The sequence below is a fragment of the Vespa mandarinia genome, chromosome 2 (assembly GCF_050613455.1).
Source record: "Vespa mandarinia isolate Hongniang chromosome 2, ASM5061345v1, whole genome shotgun sequence".
Taxonomy (NCBI): domain Eukaryota; kingdom Metazoa; phylum Arthropoda; class Insecta; order Hymenoptera; family Vespidae; genus Vespa; species Vespa mandarinia.
In genome coordinates this window covers 6821757-6842633 of record NC_140811.1, presented here as the reverse complement: position 1 = coordinate 6842633, position 20877 = coordinate 6821757, and the positions used below count along the sequence as shown (strand labels likewise).

Below are 20877 nucleotides of genomic sequence, written 5' to 3'. Positions count from 1 at the left end.
CTATCAAATATTATTTGAGCATCTTTATGAGACTATATATTTGATTCATTTATAAAAAAAACATATATATATATATATATGTGTGTAATGTATCAAAGAATGATATGTAAAAAGTTCTATTTCATTTAATAGAAAAAATCACATATTTTATGTATAATGCTGTTTCTTATTTGTAGCATTCAGTTATAAACAATTTTAAGAACAATTTAATAAACGCTTTTGTATTATTTTGAAACATAAGAAATATGCTGAAAATTATAAGTTTTAAGACTCTATTTATTTTTTGCAGTATGTATATGAATTATTGAACAATCTTGTAAATCATTACCTGTACGGGGGAAATTATTAGTCAAAGATTTAAGTAATTAAATCTATAATTTGTTTTGAACAGTTTGCTACTTTGTTTTGAATATTAACATCATGTGCATTTTCAGACATAGTTTTGAGTACGTCAAGTATTTTTTCTGATTGACGTACTGCTTTAATTAATTCATTACGCTCATCTGGATTCAGTGTTGCAGCCAAAAGAGTTCCTAGTCCAACAAGAGCTCTAAATACAGCTTCAGGTTCATTGAAACGAGGAAGTATCATAAACATTGTATTTAAAATTCTTGTCTTACCAGATATATCATTACATTTATTTAACGCTACTATCAAATTCAACATATAAGTTGATATTGCAATCTGAAATAATTAAAAATAGTATTTTTATTCATATTCTTTTATATATCTTTTTTATTACAAATATTATTATATTTTATTCCCATACCTGATTGTGTTTATTTCCGAGAGAATTTAAATTGCATACTGCTTTTAATATATCATCTTTGTAGGAGAGACAAAAATTTTCTCCCTTTTCATGATAGAACAAATTTGCTAGCAATCTAAATGTAAGCATTTGATTTGACGCTAATGCACCAGGTTTAATATGTTTGTCTATCATTTTTAACATATCTGGAGTACTTATTTGCTCATTTATGTCTTTATGGAGTACTGCAAGACGTGCTATATCAAGAGCTGGAAATACTAAGTTCTCAGGCCAATTTAAAATTTGTTTTAGTATATCAATAGCATCAGCTATATGTTCTCCATGTATTTTATTTTCTATCATGTGTTTTATTATTTCTAGTTTTGCTTCGGATATTTTAAAAGTACATTCTTGTTTTGCATTTAATTCACTTAATTTATCTAAAATAAAAATATGTTATATATATTTTATCATGCAAATTATAAATTGTTAATATTTATAAATTAATATGCTAATAATTATAAATATTATTTCCTTTTATATAAATAAAGAAAGGAACTTGTCTTACCTATTATAGCAAGTAAATTTGCTTGCTCTAATTTTAAATATTTCATATGAGGTATATATGAAGGAGATACAGAAGAAAGACTTGAATAATTCTGATTATTTTTAGAGGAAAATTCGGATGGACTATCAGTCATGTTAGGTCCAGGAATATATCTGCTTCCTCCCGTAAATGGATCTGTATATTGAATACTATCATTCAAGTTAGGAGCTTGTTGAGAATTCTTAATTATGAAGTTTGCAACCTAAATATATAAATGTAAACAGATATAATATTAATTAAAAAATTGTCTAATATATGTTTATTATATAATGAAAATATGTTTATTATATAATGGAAATTTTTTGCAAATTATACCTGATCTAAGAACAATTGACTAAGATCATTATCATGAAGAAATTTTTGTGCAACAGCCCAAGGGTCCTGACCATTATTATACGGCAATTTTAAAGGTGGAACACCATCTTGTATATCTACTGAGAAAACATAATCATATTCTATGCCATTGTAAAGTTGTTTCCCAGATGTAGCCGTACTACCACCAGATGCTCCCACTACATTTCCAATTAATATCCACCTTTGTTCATTTTGTGACCAACTATATGCTACAACATTATTCCCATCAGATATCATTTTTGTTTGACCTTCTTTTTGACCAGGTTGCTGTAATGCCTTTGCATCGGGTAAGCTATAATATATACAGAAATATTATAATTTTGTATTTAAAGTTGTAGTATATTTTTATATACTTACTCCTTAATTTTTAAGCCACCTAATTCTTGCTCATTATTAATTGTTGTTTTTGCAACTTCTTCTTCAAATTGTTGTAATTTTTCAAGTGAAGCATATCTTTCTGGAATTGGTGAAAATATTCTGATATTGCTATCTGAACTACCAGCAACTATATCACCATTTGGTAATAGATCTATACACCACACTGATTGTGTAGGTAAAGTAATAATCTGATCTATTTCACCATTTAGCCATATTCTAATAGTACGATCTTCGCCAGAAGTAAAAACATAAGTGCCATTCATTAAAGCTGTTATACTATAGATATAGTTTTCATGTCCACAGTAATTTCCTAAACAGACTCCAGAACTACTATTCCAATGACGTACTGTAGCATCATTAGAACATGATAAGAATTCATTTTCTTTTATAGGTACAATGCCACGAACACAGTCACTATGACCAGATAGTTTATATCTTATAGCACCATTCTTTTGCCATACTATAATCAATTTATCTGCAGATCCAGTTACTATATTACCATCTACTAAGTCTGTGACACACCACACTGCTGCGGTATGGCCTGTTAAAGTTACTAAAGGTTTCGTTAAATCCTTAATATTCCATAATTTGGCTGTCATATCCCAAGAACTCGAAAGAAAGGTATTTTCTAGTTTTCCAGTTCTTAAATTAGATACTGTATTCTGATGAGCTTTTATAATATGAAACGGTTCTATCTGATCTTGTTCATACATACATATAGTGTTGTCATTGCTTCCAGTTATAATTAAACCTTTAGGATTTTCCTCGGATGGATTTATAATGCAGACAGAACTGACGAAATTAGTATGTCCCTTCAATACTGCTGTCTCAATGTAGTCCTTTCCATTCCTAGAATTATTTTCAATGCATATAATCTGTTTTCCGATATATGATAACAATATAAATAAAAAATATTTTTTTATTAAATTATAAAAAAAATATTTTTTTACAATTTTATCTTAGTAATATGTACAATGACAAGCAAAGTTTAAGGAAATAGAGGTTAAGTACCCGCTTGGTTTCCATACACGCGCTGTTTTATCTCGGGATGTTGAAACGATGGACCCATTTGCGAAAGTTGCTATCGCTCTCACATCCGATGTATGTCCAAAAAGTACACTACTTAATTTATATGATGGTTTAGCCATGGTAACAACACATAAGAAAAATCACAGATCATCCATCCAACTCACATACGAGTATGTATCTACATACACGAATCTTCCTACAAACATTGAATATTCAGAATCTTGTTTCAGTCAAACGAGTTCATCGCGCAACTCTATTATTTCAAATTTGTAATGAAAAAGTAAATGTAAAGTACACATATATAATCAAATTTTTAAATAAATATATTGATTTATAAAAATCTTACCTAAAAAGAGAAAGAGACAGAATATTCGAGACTCAACTTAGCTAAAAACATAATAAATTAAAAAAATTTATAATTTTATCTTACAACCAATCATAAGCGTATTTTTTAATTGTGTATAAAAATGAATGTAGATATACGATATAATTTTTAGAGTTGTTACATAATTATCTTGTTTTGAGTTATTTTGAAATAATATATTGTGTGAAATATTGGAAAATTTGAAGTATGTTAGAATATATTTAACCAGGTATATTTTATGGACAAATTAGTGCAAAATTTTGATTAAGAGGTACAAAGATAAAAGGTGAAAAATATGAAGCAACATAATGAATACAGAAAGATAAATGTCAAAATACCAGAAATACATCTGTATGTCGCTATACATAGAAATATATCAAATCTGTTGTGTAATTAAACTATTGGATCGGTTAGCAAATAATCATGTAAGTAGCGCCACACACAGTACGCAATCAAATCTAGCTAGCTGCTGCTTTTACCAGTGACTAGCAGAGTTTGTGCGTGCGAGTATGTACTGCATGAGGCAAAAGTAAATTGTTAACAGTTTCCGTTTTACATCATGGACGACAAACGAAATAGCCGCGAAGTGATAACCATTCTTGTCTTGTGTCTACTATGGTATGCAGTATCCAGCAGCAGCAATGTCGTTGGCAAGATGGTACTTTCAGACTTTCCATATCCTGTCACGGTAACAATGGTACAATTAACCTCAATCACAGTATACTCCGGTCCATTTTTCAATTTATGGGGTGTACGCAAGTCTCCTTCCAATATTCCTTGGAGTTATTACTTGCGTTTTATCGTACCTTTAGCACTTGGAAAATTTCTTGCCAATGTGTTTAGCCACGTCAGCATTTGGAAAGTTCCCGTGTCATATGCTCACACTGGTATGTAATAATTTTGACGCGCCTATTGTATGGCGCGTAGTTTAAAAATAAATTCTCCCATCGTGAACATTTACAAATAATTATTTTTCTCTCGCTATGTACTGTTGATTAAATATATGATTTTGATTCTTATATTCAACCATATTTGAACTTTTTTAAGTTGTATCTTAATTTTAATTGAACAATTTTAAAAATGTTCAAAAACTAATCTATAATTTTTAATATATATTTTATATAGTTTTAATAGAATTAATATCTATTAAGTTTCATTAACTTTTATATTTATTAGTATTGTACATTAATGAAAATCTGGCTCTTTCCCAGTGAAGGCTACAATGCCACTCTTCACAGTGATTTTGTCAAGAATAATTTTACGAGAAAAGCAAACCTGGAGAGTTTATCTTAGTCTTGTACCTATTGTGGGAGGTGTAGCCATTGCAACTTTAACAGAACTTAGTTTCAATATGGTTGGTCTAATAAGTGCTTTAGCATCTACTATGGCGTTTTCTTTACAGAATATATACTCAAAAAAGGTGCATATATTTGATGATATTATATATTCTTTTTTTATATTATAGTGTTCATATAAAGACAAATATTTTTCGTTCCTAGGTGCTGCATGACACAGGAGTTCATCATTTAAGACTTCTATTTATATTAGGACGTTTAGCTTTGTTTATGTTTCTACCAATTTGGGTATTTCATGACTTAATAAATTTAGTATATGATCCTATTACGAAAACATCAGTAAATATTTCATATAACATATTAGCATTATTATTTCTGGATGGCATATTAAATTGGTTGCAAAATATTATAGCTTTTTCTGTGCTTTCAATAGTAACACCATTAACGTATGCAGTGGCAAGTGCTAGTAAACGTATATTTGTAATTGGAGTAACTTTATTTGTATTAGGTAATCCTGTAACATGGGTAAATGTATTTGGTATGGCTATGGCCATTTTAGGAGTATTGTATTATAATAAAGCCAAATATGATCAGCGTCAAGAAAAGCAAAGAGATAATAGTATACTTCCAAAATATTATAATATAAATCGCAATGGTAATAGCAATTCTTTTGTAGCTAATGGATGGGCAAATAAGAGAAATCAACTATTTGCAGTCTAGTCTTTGTTCGAAAATATGAATTATATATCTTTTAGAGAATATTGATTTACTTATGATAATGTAAGTAAATTGGATATGTTTAAAAATTTTCAAATGATTTTATAAAAGATTATTCAAGATAATTCTCTGCATTCAGTGAAATGATTCAAGTGATTAACATATGATGATAAAGTATGTTTACTAATTTCAATTATTTGCACAAAGAGAACTGTAAAGGCCTACAGTCAGAAAGTGTCACACAGCTAGAAACAGAAGGGTTTTTATTAACTATTTTATACGTTCGTATTGGAAAGAGCGGTATTATACCGTAAATAGTCTTCGAATCTATGATGTATTGATTAACTATTACGTTATGATTTACATTATCATTTTTTTCGCTATTCTTAAGTGCTCATTTTTAATAGTCAAAATAACTGTCGCTGCTCTGCATTTTGTGCTAATGTATTTACACCTTCATATTTCTCCTTAATTTTGAGCGATACTTTGTAGAACTTGTAGATAATTTTGAAACAATCTATTTCTTGATTCGATAAATTTCTTTTAAAATCAAACCTGCTGGTAAGGTAGAATTATATAATTTCAAATGCACATGGACCTTTTTAAAACAGCTGATTGCTGGTACAATTAGCAACAATTATTTAAATATTACGAAATAATACAATTAATAAATTCAAGTTTGCAATAAAAATGAGTTACTGTATCTAATTTAAGGCTAAGAGCATTGGCCATAAACCAGTTTCCTAGCTTGTAATGTATTCATTACGAGCGTGTAAGTTTTAATAAGTAATGCATGATTTTGCGTTTCTTAAGACATTATCCTGTTACAATGTAACGTTGACTATTTGTAGATATGCGTAATGACTATAAATGTACAGGTACATTGTTTTGAATGTTGGATTAATTTATAATAATGTATCTCTTAATTTTTGCACTTGTATAAATATCTGTTCGTTTACATACTTCCGGCAAAGATATTGTACAGTTGGTGTGTTATGAATCAGTGCGAAGTATGTATGTGTGAAAAATTGTATGCAAGAAAAGGTGTTTTAGCTAAAAGCAATCTATAGTACATTTATTTTTATAAATAAACACATGCGTACAAAAATATACCAGTGACATTAGTATCGCAGCAGCATCATTGATATAAAATATACTACATTATGCCCTACAAAATTTTTACGATGTCCTGAGGTGATAGTGGCCTAGCCACAGTCAAATCTAAACGTGGACCAGCAGCGGCAATTAGGGGTACGGCCAAACAACAGTCGCAGTCTTCTGTATTTGCTTCGTTAACACGTAGAATTCTGTCGTAAGGTCGCAAAACTCCATCGCATGGTCCACCAGGTCTTAAACGATTTATATATACGCCACGTTCGTAAAGTCCATCGGAGACAGAAAATCCGAAATCTTCGTAAACTGGATCCTTGTGCAGTGATACGTGTATTATTTGTTGAGGTCTATTATCTGATACACCGTGTTCTTGAGAGCTACAATTGGTTATATTATTTTATCTTATTCATATTCATGTTAAATATTTTATATAGGTATTTAAAAAATATCTGTATTTTTCTTATTAATAATAATTCAGTAATTTTTCGATGCATTTTAATACTTTTGATAAGGTGGTGTCGGAGGATCTAATTGTCCACTATCCACAGAAACCGCATCCCACAGTCTTAATATTTCCGGGCCTGCTCCACTACTTTCTCCTAATTCTCCCCAAGAATCCACTGCACTATCAACACTGGGCAAACTTTCTCTGGCAGAACGTAAGATAGTGGAAGGATATTGAGTGGGTACTACATCACTTCCTATACTTGATTCCTTACAATAATCTCTATACAATATAGAATTCGAATAATATTTTTTGATCATTTTACAACCAATATGTCTTAAGATTGTATAATTTACCTTGTTTCTGAAAGTGGGTCAGACTTTCTTACAGTTAGAGCAACTACAGAACTCCCTGGTCGGTGAAGTAATTGCGCGGCTTGTCTCAGATCACCAGCATCTAATTTTTGATTGTCGATAGCTAGTATGCGATCTCCCGATGCTAAACTACCTGTTCTATATGCGAGAGAACCTTTGCGAACTTCAGTTATAACTAAATCTTCGTTTACAGTAAGTCCTAGATCAGGATGCCCACCTAGAGGTCTTGCGACTCTTACAGTAAAAACACCAGAGTTAGGTACAACCGGACCACCTACCTTGTACTCCGTAACAAGTTCAATCTGTTGAGAAATATTTTATTGTATAATATTTATTACATAACTAAAAATTATGTTTTTCGAACAGACTTCTAGTATTTCTAAATTTTAGTTATGAAATCATTACCATTTGTGAATTTTCTAAAATATCAGCCACATCTGTAGGTTTCAAGTCGCGCAATATAGTACGATTAATTGCGATCGCTCGATCACCAGGTAATAGAACACCGCTTTGTTCGGCCGGACCACCAGCTTCCAAAAAATTTATCACATAATTTATACGATCTTCTGTTTGTTTCAAAGCGAGACCAAAACCCCTATGATCTGGTCGAAGTATCACTGTCAAACTTTCCTTCGTTTGCAAAGTTTGATTTGAGCTTTGTTGCACTTGAGGTTGCGCTCTTCTTTTAACCGTTCTCGCTGACGTACTTTGTAATCTTGGTAGAATCTGTAACTTTGCTATACGACAATTTTCCGAAGTATTTCTCAATAATTTAGCTGCAGTGACCGCATCTTGTACCGGTGTATCATCCACCGCCAAAAGTTTATCTCCTGGCTGTAATGCGCCACAACGATCTGCGGTACTTGCTGGTCGAAGACTTTCGATATAAACTCCATTAGGTGTTTCCCTTACGGTTAGACCTAGTTCTCCTGAAATTGTACCATTAAACTTCACAAGAAGAAAAATTGTTATAGACATTTCAGACAGCAAAGAAGCTACATTTGAAGAAAGAAATAATTAAATAGATTAAAAGTCTGTACCTGAAAGTCCACGTTCGAGTTGGACCAAGAGTGAGCCGGACGTTGCTGCTCGAGCTTCGTCCATGTTCGCGACATCATACTCGATAGTTAGAGAAGCCACAGGTGAATCTGAACTTCTTCTAAGCGCTCTTTGAGCTTCAGCTAAAGTTAAACCACTCAACTCGGTATCATCGACCGCAAGTAATCTGTCACCAGGTCTAACTCTTCCTTCTTTTGCAGCTGGACCATCGGCTTTTATTCCCGTGACAACGAGAGCTCTGGAAACTCCACCGCGAAGAGTGACACCAAGACTACCACTCTCGCGTTCTACTCTGACTTGTGCGACTTTAGAAGATACGCTTGACGGTGACGATATATTGCCGTCCTGTTCATCGAGAAGCAAAAAACTCGGAGGATGAAAGAGAAGTGGGGGAACTTCCTCTGCTCTACCGGAATCCGAACTTGCCGACGTGGCCACACTGCCAGGTCTGGCTCGACTTTTGTGCGACCGCATCGTCGCCAATCTTAAGGAACTAAACATCCTCTATGTTGTTTTCTACTTTTGTCAAACTTTAATAACTTCAACAAATTTTATTAACGCATGCACAGGCTTATGCAGCAAATCGAAATGCCTTGCACTACACGGCATCAAACAAAATTTCTAATGAAAATTTATATATCGGACTACACACAATGTTCATTATATGAAATATATATTACAATATCGCCTTACACTTTCCAGAGTACGAAATTAGAAGTACCGAATTTAGTAAACACTAACGTCACATGAATATGTTGATAACTTTTTCGTTTATCTTCGTTAACGTGTTTACACGATATCTTTCTTCGGTGTTTGGTTGTTTTCATCTACGAAATGGCGTCGTTTTTATCGAAAATATATTTTGATTCGTGAGAACACGAAATGAATTTTCTCGATAGCAGCATGATCCGTAATATCTTTGAATAAGCACATTCTGATTATTGATTCACGCACGGTAACTGCAAAATTCGTATCGCAAAACACTTAGAATCTTTATTATGAACGAAAATGAAGGGAAATGAGGAAAAAAACAGAGAAGGGTCTATTCGAAGATACTCTCGGAAGACACTCACGTAGCGGGTAAAATTTGAAAACAATAATACGTTCGGTTCATTTCACGAGGTAAATGATTTGTTTCTTTTTCTCTTTCTTTCTTTCTTTTTTCTCTCTCTTTCTCTCTCTCCTCTCTCTCCTCTCTCTCTCTCTCTTTCTCTATCAGTGAATTATTTGTTAGGAACTGCAGTGCTTCTTCCGAACGAAACTCGTTAGAACCAAGCAGAAGACTGTAACAACTCGCGATGGATCTCGAAAATAGCTCTCCTCGATGTAGGGCCGCAATCGCGGGAGTAAATGCTAAATTCTATTTATATCACAGCAACGAGATCGTCTTCGAGAGTATCTTTAAACGTGCGACTGTGCGAAGAACTGCGGCCCTGTATTGCCTGGCCATGCTACGTTTCTTCGACCGTCGAACGAGATTGCACTTATTGCTGAACCTACACGTTCAATGCTTTTAAGTATCCTAAGACCAGATATGGTTGATGTAGAATGTATTTGCTCATCCTAGCTTTTAATACTTCTGTTTGTAGTTATCGATTCTCTTGCTTTACCTTTCATTTTCTTAACTTTCAAACTCTTCATATCAAAGCTCTTGACTATCTTGTATTCTTTCTATTCATACTATCCAATTTGTTTTACCCTTGTATTGTTATCTATTTTTTTAAAATCGCAAAATGCATTACTAAATACTTCTTTTCATTAAAAGCAAAATTTCATTTTTGCTTTTCATAAAAAGCAAAATTTATTACAAAGTTTAACCAACAATGACATAAAGTTATTGATATCATTGCTTTATTTATTTTTTATCTTTTATTTATGAAAATTTAACGATCCGTAGCTATCATATAATAGCACGTAGCGACACGCAGGTGTTAAGAATCGCATTAGGACGAAAGAACCGATCTAAAAATATCTCTCGGACTTTGATATCTGCGTAATGCGACGTGCATTGTTTTCATTTTATTTTTTTCGATCTGGTGCAAATCGAGATAACTTCTCCCAACATTTTAATTTTTTTATATATAAATATTAATAGATATATACTATAATATATATATCTAGTCAAGATAAGATTTATTATATATTTTGTTAATAGATATAATATTTAAAAAATTTCTTAATATTAACTTTAATTCTTTTGTCACATCTTATACATATTTTATAGATTGTCATTTTTTCATGATTTTCATGGTTTACAAAGAAAGAGAAAAAAGAGGAAGCGGGTAAGATATAGAGAAAGAGAGAAAAGGAAGAAGAAACAGAGTCCGTCGGTTCGGAAAGCTTATGCCAATTTGCCAATTCCTTGGCGGTCTAAAATTAGCGCGTAGTTTGCGAGAAGCTAAATGTACGAACGGAAGACCGAGGAGAGAAAAGGATAAGTTGTCGGCCAAACGAAGAGAGGATGAAAGAATAGTGAGTGGGAGATGAATCTGTAGGAGAAGACATCATCATGATGTACTACAGAGAAAGAAACGACAAAACTTTTAGAAGAATAAAGATATTGAAAGAAAATATAAATTAAGAAGAAAAGAATAGCAAAAAATATTTGTAAATAAAGAGAAATTATAACAGATGAGTTAAAGACTCGAGATTTTGTCTATCGTAGTCCTATGTAATAAAATACTCTGATATTAATAACTTGGCTACAGTAACGTGTGGCCATACGTTATAATAATCGTATGACCGTTGGATAATTATGTATCTCTGAAAGCCTGACTACAACAAACATTGAAACTATGCGAGTTTCTTGTACTTTCTTTTTTATGTTTATCGTCATAACAGTATCTGTTTGAAAGCTAACTTCTACACTTATGGTATTATTAACCGAGAAAATTTAAAACAGAATACCGACAAAACTCATTATATCAGTGTAAAAAAAGGAACAAAAATCGTACATTCCTTTTCTAATAACTATGCTAATATACCATATTTACTACAGTCAATGAACGATCGATTGCATAATGTGTCCAATGTTACTCACATTAAAAAAAAAAAAAGAGAAGTTTCAATTACGATATCTATCATGATTACATACATATGTATCACTTCGTGCTCATATAAGAACATTTAATAAAAGAATTTCATGACAGAAAAAACGATCCATGGGTGTAAATGTAAAGAATATCTTCTGGACAACTTCATGCCCGTGTACTGCGATCGTTCTTTAATTTCATGATTTCTTTCGAAGAGAAATTTCTTAACGCCCATCCTTGTTCTTTAATAAATAATCAAAAGGATTAGAACGTTGAATGAGAAGAATATAAAATTCCTAACAAACTCTTTCGTATATCAGTCTGTCGCATTTGGATTCGTATATGAAAATCCACGAAAAACGCCTTGATCCATCGAAGATAAAATTTGTTCGGGTATAGGCGTGAGTCGCGGTCTTTCAGCTGTGAATGCCGTGTCAAAATATTTGGTATCCAAGGTATGTTCCAAAGCTGGTTTAAAGGGAGGTTCAAGCTGTCTCCTTTCTAGCCGATCCCAAGGCAAAGACTACGCAAGAAGATTTATTTGCTATGTTATAAAAGCTAATTTATGCAAATTTGCTAAATTTAATTTCATGAATAACAAGTCTTTTAACATAAATATTATTTTAATTTTTAAGTATCTACCTGAAAGAAAGGATGTACTGCAATTTCGTGAGCAGGCGGCCTCTTTCCAGAATCTTTTTCTAGCAAAGTGACCAGCATATCTGTTGATTCTTGACTCAAGTATCGAGGTATGAAAGGTCTTTCATTGCAGATACTCCAAAATAATTCATCTTCGTCGCAACCAGAAAATGGTGATTGGCCTGTTAACATTTCATATAACAAAACTCCGTATGACCACCAATCTACAGCTTGATTGTACTTCAATCCTTTTATAATCTACAATAATTATATATTATTAGTAACTTGTACCAACGAAATTTATTTTGAAATTTCAGTATAAATATAAATACATACTTCAGGTGCCATATAATCTGGTGTACCGCAGAAGGTGTCGGCGGTTCTATCCAAGAATATTTGTAATTTACACATACCGAAATCAGCAATCCTAATGTGCCCTTCAAAGTCTAAGAGCACATTATCGAGTTTGAGATCACGATAAACGATACCCTTCTTATGTAAGAAATTCAACCCGGACCAAATTTCGGCGGCATAGAAACGTGCACGAACTTCGGGAAATCGACCAGATTTTTGTATATGAAACATAAGATCTCCTCCGTTAAGGTATTCCATGACGAAAAAGAGATGCGAATCTGTTTGGAAGGTGCAGAAGAGATGACAGAGATATGGATGCCTTGTAGCCAATGTAAGAACTTTACGTTCAATCAACGTACACTCGACGTCGTCATCTTCGAGGACAACGTCCTTTTTCAGACACTTAACCGCATAAACACATTCTGTGCCACGTAATTCTGCTAGTAATACTTTGCCAAAGCTACCTTTACCCAGGACCTGGAGGAAAAGAGATAAACATTATTCATAAGGAATCATTTAAAAATTCTATAATACAAATTTCATAATCATCCTTCATATTTCATGTTCCTTAAACTTCAAGTTCCTAGAATTTACACAGATATGAAGGTTATAAATAATACGTTACGAGATGCTAAATCGGTAGATCTATTTGCGTTTTAGTACAAAACCAACGGTGCTTTGAGAATTAAGACGATGAAAATTTCAGATGTAAATCGCATGTATCGCGAATACTAAACAAACTAAGTTCCTGGCATTTGCGGTAGTTCTTCCAACATAAACTTGAGAGAACCGATTGTTCGCACTTAATTCCCTGGACTATTTCCTAACGATTCTTCGTGAATCAACCGATTCCTTCGATGTAAATACACGTGATTCAGATTAGTCTTCGAGTGGAAGTTTAGCAGACAGTGCCAAGGAACGCGTCTCGCGTATCAACCCTCATATTTTTATCGTCTCTGTTTGTAAAACTTGTATGAATTGTAAATCGTTCTCATCGATACTTGTAAAAGTATCTTCGATTTATCTAAATTCTATGTATCTATATTTTCTATCAATATTATCATCTAATTGTTACATGATATTGTGCGCAATAAAAAATAAAAAATAAAAAAATAAGCAACGATATTAAATAGTAAAGATAATATTTTAATTTTATTCCTATATTAACTCTACGAGCCAATAATTCTTGCATTTCGCTATAGAAGCGTTCCGAAGAACCTTGGCAAAGAATGACGTATTGCATTTACTTCTCCCACATGCTGAGGTAAATCTTTCTCTAGTCTGGTATCGTGTAGATCACATCAGAGGTTCACGAAACTTCGTGCTGTCAGGCAGACAGCAGGCAGATGCAACGTTGGATATAGTATAACGCTGCATTTTGCAATCGAGCCACAAATCGAAGCGCACTTCGGCTCGATTCGTGCTATTTATGACAGGGATAATGAGCGATCCTCATCTGTGCTAGACTTACTTTGAGAAAGTTAAAATCCGTCACGGCATACTTTTTGAATCTTGGCAGATTTATGGCCGGTGGTGTAATACGACCACTTGGAAAATGATCCGGCGTGTCTGAGTTTCTTTGATTCTCTAATGATTGCGACGGAGCTGAAAACAAGACGCTAATCAGCGATTCGTAATGCAATGATATATTGAATTTTAATTCGAACAGTAAAAAATGCTGAACACTCAAGTTATTTGTAGCAATAAGTTAGTAGGTTAATAGCTTACACAGACTTTTCCGTCGAGAAAAGAATCGTTCTGTATCGTTAATATATTTGGTTATCAATAAATATTATGCGACCGAAAGGAAGTCACCCTCCGCAAAAATTGGTTTTAAACGATTCGTCATTTCCTAGTATAACAACAATATGAACATTTCTTGCGAGTCTCTACGAGAAAACGGATAATATCTACCAAGTCTTACAAGCCCTTCTAAATCCATACTCACCCTTTTTAAGAGCTTGCAAAGCTTCGGCAACGAGCTTTTGATTCAATCCACAAAGATTCCCTGTGAGCTTTTCACATTTTTTATGACAGGCCATATCGCAATCTGTACGAATTTTTCAGTATAAGCGTATAACATCGTTGTTTCTTTCTCTTTTTTTTTTATTTTTCTTTTTTTTTTTTTTTTTTTTTTTTTTTTAATTTATATAGAATGTAATATCTTTCTTTCTCGATGCACCTTTAGCCGATTATGAGTAAGAAATATGACAAGTGTTCTCGCAAGATGAAATAAAAATAATTGTATAATTCTTCGCGTATGACATGTATATAGTAAATAAAACATTTAGCTATCATGCGTGCATATATGTGAGCAATGTAAGAATATGGAAAGGGATAAGCAACACATAAGGTCAAATTCAAACGAGATATATAAATAAATAATAGAGATGATAGATAAATACTGGAAATCCTTGGCGAACCGTCGAATCCAGAATCGTTGCTTCTTGTCGAAGCCATCCTTTTGTGCTCTGGATCGTCGTCCAATTCGGTGCAAGTCGAAGCACTGCTACCATCGGTGCTACCGGTAGTAGCCGTACTGGCGGTACTTCCGGTACTATCGCTACTCACGGATGGTGTTCGCGACTGATGTCTCTTTCTTTTGATCTTTGCTCGTCTAACTTTGGAAAGATCTCTTGGCGTAGCCGTAAGCAAAGCAGATGGTGTAGTATAAAACATTCTTATTAGATCGATCGGTCTCTGAGTAGGCGAGTTCCTAGGACTTAATCTTGGCGACGAACTGCTTTCAGGTGGTTTCAAAGTGCTCGTTGCTTCTTGACGAGGCTTTGATATCGTCTCGTTGCGTGATCCTTTGCTATCCTTCTTCTCGCTCTTGTCCTCTTCGTTACTGATCGTCTTCGAACTCGATTTCCTTTTCTTAACAATCTTTTTATTTTTCTTCGAGGATTCCGGACTAGCTTGCTGACTATCGTTGGGTGTCGCTACAAGACTGGCCTCGTTGGAAGAGGCAGGTGTCACAGTTTTCTCATAATCATCGGCATTAGAAAAATTATCGTGATCGCTCCATTTTGAGATCAGTGCGATAGGTGAGTTGGTCCATTCATTGGTAGGTGTGCTAGGACTCTCTTCTTCTTCGTCTATATCCTGTATTTGAGATTCATTGATTGGTGACGCTTCGACAATATTTATCAAGGGTACTGCGGTAGAAGATATCTCACTGAAAGGTGTAGTAAGTTCAGATTGAGATTGAGTTAGCGTAGAAGGTGACACTATTGAAGATGGAGTGTTATCTGAGCATGTGGTTTCTTTAATCAGGGGATTTTTTCTTTTTACCGTCGAAGACACATCCTTCAATGAGGGTGGTATTGAGATAACAAGATCCACCTTCTTACGTATTTTCTTTTTTTCCCCCGTTACTGCTTCTTTGTTCTCCTTTTCAGCTTCTCCTTGTACTTCTGGAGACATAACTTCCTCTTTGTTCTTAATAAATTTGCTCTCAACGAGGGGACTTTTTGCGATTGTTCCTCGTTGTTGCTTTTCTGGAAAATTCGTTGTCTTCGTTGTCGCCATCGCCGTCGTCGTCGTCGTCGCTGTCGCCGTCGTCGTCGTTGTGATATTACTGGACAAGTATGTCGGAGTGCAGGGTGCAACGCTTATTTTAAGATCAGTTTCTTTTTCCTTATCGTCTGGTTGTTTTTTTATCGAAGACGATGACGATGACGATGACGACGATGATGATGACGATGAAGAAATTGATTCCACTTTGGAATTATCGACAGATTGCATTTGTTTTGGTTCGTTACTTTTGATTTCGTTCCAGAAATCTATTGATTCCGTGGATTCGCTCTTCAACAAATCTTCCATCTTTTCGTTAATCGGTGTATTAATTATTTCAGTCCCGTTAATCAATTTGTCACTCATACCCATGAGAGATTTTGCGTGAATAGATTCTGCACTTTGTTTTACTATCAACGATGGTCCTTTATGCAAGACGGTGTTCTGGAACGCAGCACCGGTTTTGTTGGTGTACGTTGAATCCGTTGGCATGTTCCGCGATAAAACGGTCGCCGTGCCGTCGACCTCTTTCGTATTTCCCCCCGCCATCATGGATTTCAACGAGCTCATGTTCTTCGATTTACTCGCGTCTCCGGTCTCTCTTAGTTCGTCCTTCGTGATATTCGAGAAGTCCTTATTCTTCGCATTTAATTTCATTGCACGATCGTCACCGTCCTTGGACTTGGCTATCATCGAATCAATTGCGTTCGATTTTATACTGTTCACGTTCTCCACATCGATTCTCTTCCCACGAGAAATCCTCTTCAAGGTTTCCTCTTTATTTATTGTATTTTCCGCTAATGACGCAGCTGCGTCCTCGAGATTCTCAATTTTTGGTGGATTTGCCAGGTACGCTGCTACTCGTAACGAAAGCTCTGGCGCTTCTACGGCATTATTTTCATCCGTATTAATTTTAGACGGTTTTGGCAGGCACGAAGCGTTCGGTGTAAGCACCAACGACACCGCGGCGCTGTTTTCACCCGTATCATTAGAGATAGAAATTCCTCTGTTCATCGATATATCATTTTCAATTTTTCCTAATTTGTTCTTCGTATCACCGTTAGCCAACAAGCCAACATTGTTTTTCATCTTTTCTTCTTTCTTATTATCGATGTCTTTACAAGCCAATTTACTTTCGTCCGTTTTCTCAACGATTCGTTTACCCTTGACATCATTTATTTTCTCTTTCAATGTTTCCGAGCTTTTATCCATTGCTGTTATTGATTCTTTTTTTTCTGAACTATCTATACTAATCGTTTTAACTTCTGCATTACTATCCTTCGATGCCGTATCCTTTCCACTTTTCTTTATGCCGTCTTTAGGTTTTGATAGATTCGCGTTATCGATAATTACCTTTCCTATTTTTTTATTCTTTTCAACTTTTGTTTCGTTAGATACGACTTTTTCTTTCGTCTCTTTGATAAGTTTCGATGATTTTTCGAATGAAGCGTCCTCGTTAGTCTCATTACCGATTTCTAGGACTTTCTGTAAAGTGTCTCTAACTCGAAGCTTCAATAAATCTTTCTTTGTGAGAGCATCTACACCGTTAGGTATTTTTTGTAGAGTAGAAACGTTGCTGTCCTTAATATTTAACTTTTTCTTTTCTTTATCTTGCGTTTTTAAAGTAAGGTACACACTGTTCCTTGATGTATCTTTGATATAGGGTTTACGAACTGGTAACACGATCTTAGTTTCAGTTTCTTCAAGGATATCATTCTCCGGCATCGAGGCAACGTCCCCAGTCTGCTTAACGTTAGCCAAAACTTTTTTAGGAACAGGAATCCTAATGCTTTCTCTGAATTGTTCAACGCTTTCCTTTTCCTCTGTATTTTCCGAAGTTGCGTTAATCCAAATTGTAGAAAAGTCACCGACGCTGTTAGATGCTTCGATTTTGTAAACGGGTTTTCCAAATTTACTTTCGTCCTGACTTTCATCTTTCTTCGCATCTTCCATACTACGCGCTTCGTTGGAAGAGGTACTCGATTGTCTCATTTCAAGCGTATCTTCTTTTTTTTCCTCCTCATCGGTAGACAATGTTTTTTCCATCATCTTTTTCTTCTTTTTTATCTTTTTAAACGTTTTCTTCACCTTCAATGCCGTTTCGTTTTCATCATCTTTAGCTTCTAGAGATTCCTCACTGTCTCCAAAGAAAGACGAGATCGGTCTAGAACCTCTAATAACACCTTTTCTAATCAAAGTACCTCTTTTAACTTCGTCCTCGATCTCAGCTTGCTCCTCTGCTACCAAACTATCTAAAACCTTCGCTTGGACCTGAGCATAAGTAACTTCTCGTTGGATTTGTTCCGCATCGAGTTGAATATCGGCTGATGATCTTCTCCTCGTCATCCTTCGCGTTATTCTTCCCTGCATCGATTGAAAATCCTGCGTATTGTTTTCTTGATCGAGACTCACCTGATGATAAACACGCGTTCGAGATTCCTCATCCTCAAGTCTTTTTTTATCCTTTATCAAAAATTTTTCCACCAGCAGTTCGCCTACGCTCTTTTCATGCTTTTCATTGTGCTCTCGTAACGCCGGATTATCTTTCAATGCTTGCGATCTTATCTTTATCGTTGGCCTGTCTCGGCGAAGCCGATTACCTCTTTGCCGATTTTCATCCCTCGATGACAGAGTTCTTGGTGTCGATACATCAATATCGGCAGTGTCAATTACTCGTCTAACGCGAGTGGTCACCGTGCTGACAGGTGAATAACGTCGTAGATTGCTTAACGACGATTCCGTAATCGTCGACAGATGTGGTGCAAATCTTGCAGACAATGGATTGTGGTAACTTCTGTATGAGGTTATTAATTACCGTTATTCTAAGTAGCATTATTTTTAAATGTAATAAAAAATAAACGTAAAAAAAGTAATCTGTACTACCGATCTCCGTTTTTTATACTCTTATGATATCCTAATTAATATTATATATGTATGTAAATGAACAATCTAACGTTGTTTTATAATTATGCCTTGTTTTATTTGTATTTATAATAATTAATTATAATTTGTAAAGAAATATAAATTAAATATGACGCGTTTACATAAAGATAAAAGAATCCATTTATTACTCTATGTATTTATGGAAACAGACTTGAAAATAGCCAGTTTCTCGACAGGCGATTAAAAATAAGTTTAAAATACATTTGTTATATAAATTTTGTTCCATTTCATAATAATAGGAACGTGGAATAGAAACAATAGGATAGTACAAATTGGATCGTTCACATGTGACTGCCAAGTATCGATTGACGAGCCCTTCGATCGGCCGTGTACACTCCTCAATGCCAAACGTTTATTTTTATACCACGTTACGTTATAGGATGACAACGTTTCACGAACACTTGTTAGGTACACGTGAAATACAAAAACTTCCAATTTGGCACACTACCATCGATACAATGACTATCAATTAATGAATCGATTGAAGTGGTTCTATTGAATAATGACAAATGACTTACGAAACACCACGTAGTATGTTTGTCGTGTACGCATACGCAAAATATATATCGATTGAGCCGATTCATAAACTTCAATGGTATATACAAAATGTGATTTTATCAGAAATATCGATATACCAAGTATATCAATTGTATTAAAAATTCAACACTACATACAATATTTCAATATATTCATAAAAAATATTTGAAAAGAAAAAAAGAAAATTCTGAAATAAAACACAAAATTAGCAAACGTAAACGTAGTTTATTCGCAAAAAAACTCCGTTGAACGTCATACTGAGTCTAAGAAAAACGGTGGCTTGCAACCAAAAAATACAGCAAAAATAAAACTCACGGAGAAGAATGTGAGAAACTCAAGAAAAAGGCGTGATCGAAGAGAATCGTTTTGTTAAAAAAAGAAAAAGAAAAAACCGAAATGAATATTCTTGTATATTTCCATTATCTATCTTTTTATTATTTGATAGATATCAGGAGTTAAATGTTAGAGTATGTCACATTCATGTAAAATAAAATGAGATGAAGAAAAAAGAGATCATTCTCTTACGCTTACCGTGGTATTCCAGTCATAAGAGAACTATGATTAGCAAATGTTCCCCCATAATAATAAGGCGTACTGTCGCCATAGTACGGCATCTTGATCACGTATTTCTAATAATATACGTTACTAATTCGAATTTGTGATATTTTAACTTTATAAACGAAAAGAGAAAAATCGTAAGGACAAAGAACGAAGAACGGACGAAGAAAGAGCCGGTTCGAGAGAATACTGAACGCGTTGTGCGCGGCTCTTGTCGGCTCAGGTGTACAATGAAGCGTTCTCACGGCTCGCGATGCCAAGACCGACTGAGTTTAAAACAGCGACCCAGTGTAATAATAGATTCCTAGTATGAGCCTTCCTACAGACTAACTATATTACCTAGACTTCCAACAACTCGTACATACAAATACTACTATCACTAATAATTACAACTCTGGAATACGATGATGAATATGTTTATATATACACGTACGCACGTGCGCTCTTGTATATTTTTTATTAATAATTTTCTAAACAATTATGATCAAATGAAAACGTATATATACATGAATGATTTTATATAAAATAATAAGGTAGTGAAATTTATATAAAATCTCATATTACATATGCTTAAGAGTAAATTTCTGATCATATTAACGGATTTTTTTCGTGAGTACAAAACATCATATTGCTTTCTTCTTCTTAGTGTTTATTTTGGCTTTATATATTCTACGCTGCTGATGTAGATATAGTCGATATTAGAAGTCATTTATTTCATATATGATATCAAAATCATATTCTTACACATATAAGTAGAATAAGGTGCATCGAGATTTTAACAAATGAAATATTAATCCTTCGTTATACTTACCATC

The 20877-nt window shown here is 34.1% G+C and overlaps 4 protein-coding genes across 10 annotated transcripts; 1 reads left to right on the top strand and 3 right to left on the bottom strand.

The window, feature by feature from the left end:
• Positions 1-141: 141 nt before the first annotated feature.
• On the bottom strand, positions 142-4311 carry Plap (phospholipase A2 activator protein). Of its 4 annotated transcripts, none has more exons than XM_035861527.2 (8): positions 4287-4311; positions 3463-3503; positions 3099-3312; positions 2067-2936; positions 1671-2001; positions 1317-1557; positions 770-1188; positions 142-684 (listed from the first exon to the last, which is right to left on the bottom strand). In XM_035861527.2, the coding sequence occupies exons 3-8, from the start codon at positions 3233-3235 to the stop codon at positions 358-360; spliced, it is 2325 nt and encodes a 774-aa protein (XP_035717420.1). In that variant the 5' UTR covers positions 3236-3312; positions 3463-3503; positions 4287-4311; the 3' UTR covers positions 142-357. The 4 variants fall into 4 exon arrangements, with proteins under 4 accessions (XP_035717420.1, XP_035717417.1, XP_035717419.1 ...); XM_035861524.2 differs by lacking the exon at positions 4287-4311 and adding an exon at positions 3960-4098; XM_035861526.2 differs by lacking the exon at positions 4287-4311 and adding an exon at positions 3819-3916.
• LOC118439662 (solute carrier family 35 member E1 homolog) lies at positions 4040-11073 on the top strand. Of its 2 annotated transcripts, XR_014981824.1 has the most exons (4): positions 4040-4367; positions 4692-4900; positions 4980-8566; positions 8684-11073. XR_014981824.1 is itself a non-coding variant. In XM_085655127.1 (3 exons), the coding sequence occupies exons 1-3, from the start codon at positions 4040-4042 to the stop codon at positions 5493-5495; spliced, it is 1053 nt and encodes a 350-aa protein (XP_085511253.1). In that variant the 3' UTR covers positions 5496-11073. The 2 variants fall into 2 exon arrangements, 1 of the variants encoding a protein (XP_085511253.1); XM_085655127.1 differs by having other exon boundaries at positions 4980-11073.
• Positions 6661-8984, bottom strand: Grip (Glutamate receptor interacting protein). Its single transcript, XM_085655114.1, has 5 exons — positions 8465-8984; positions 7830-8353; positions 7407-7726; positions 7108-7332; positions 6661-6982 (listed from the first exon to the last, which is right to left on the bottom strand). The coding sequence occupies exons 1-5, from the start codon at positions 8982-8984 to the stop codon at positions 6661-6663; spliced, it is 1911 nt and encodes a 636-aa protein (XP_085511240.1).
• On the bottom strand, positions 9667-20504 carry LOC118451537 (uncharacterized). Of its 3 annotated transcripts, none has more exons than XM_085655105.1 (7): positions 20036-20504; positions 14914-18818; positions 13980-14113; positions 12868-12985; positions 12491-12786; positions 12158-12412; positions 9667-12038 (listed from the first exon to the last, which is right to left on the bottom strand). In XM_085655105.1, exons 1-7 carry the CDS (start codon positions 20116-20118, stop codon positions 11832-11834), a joined length of 4998 nt encoding a protein of 1665 aa, XP_085511231.1. In that variant the 5' UTR covers positions 20119-20504; the 3' UTR covers positions 9667-11831. The 3 variants fall into 3 exon arrangements, with proteins under 3 accessions (XP_085511231.1, XP_085511232.1, XP_035744091.2); XM_085655106.1 differs by adding an exon at positions 14457-14558 and having other exon boundaries at positions 12491-12985; positions 20036-20503; XM_035888198.2 differs by having other exon boundaries at positions 12491-12985; positions 20036-20500.
• Between the last annotated feature and the right edge of the window lie 373 nt (positions 20505-20877).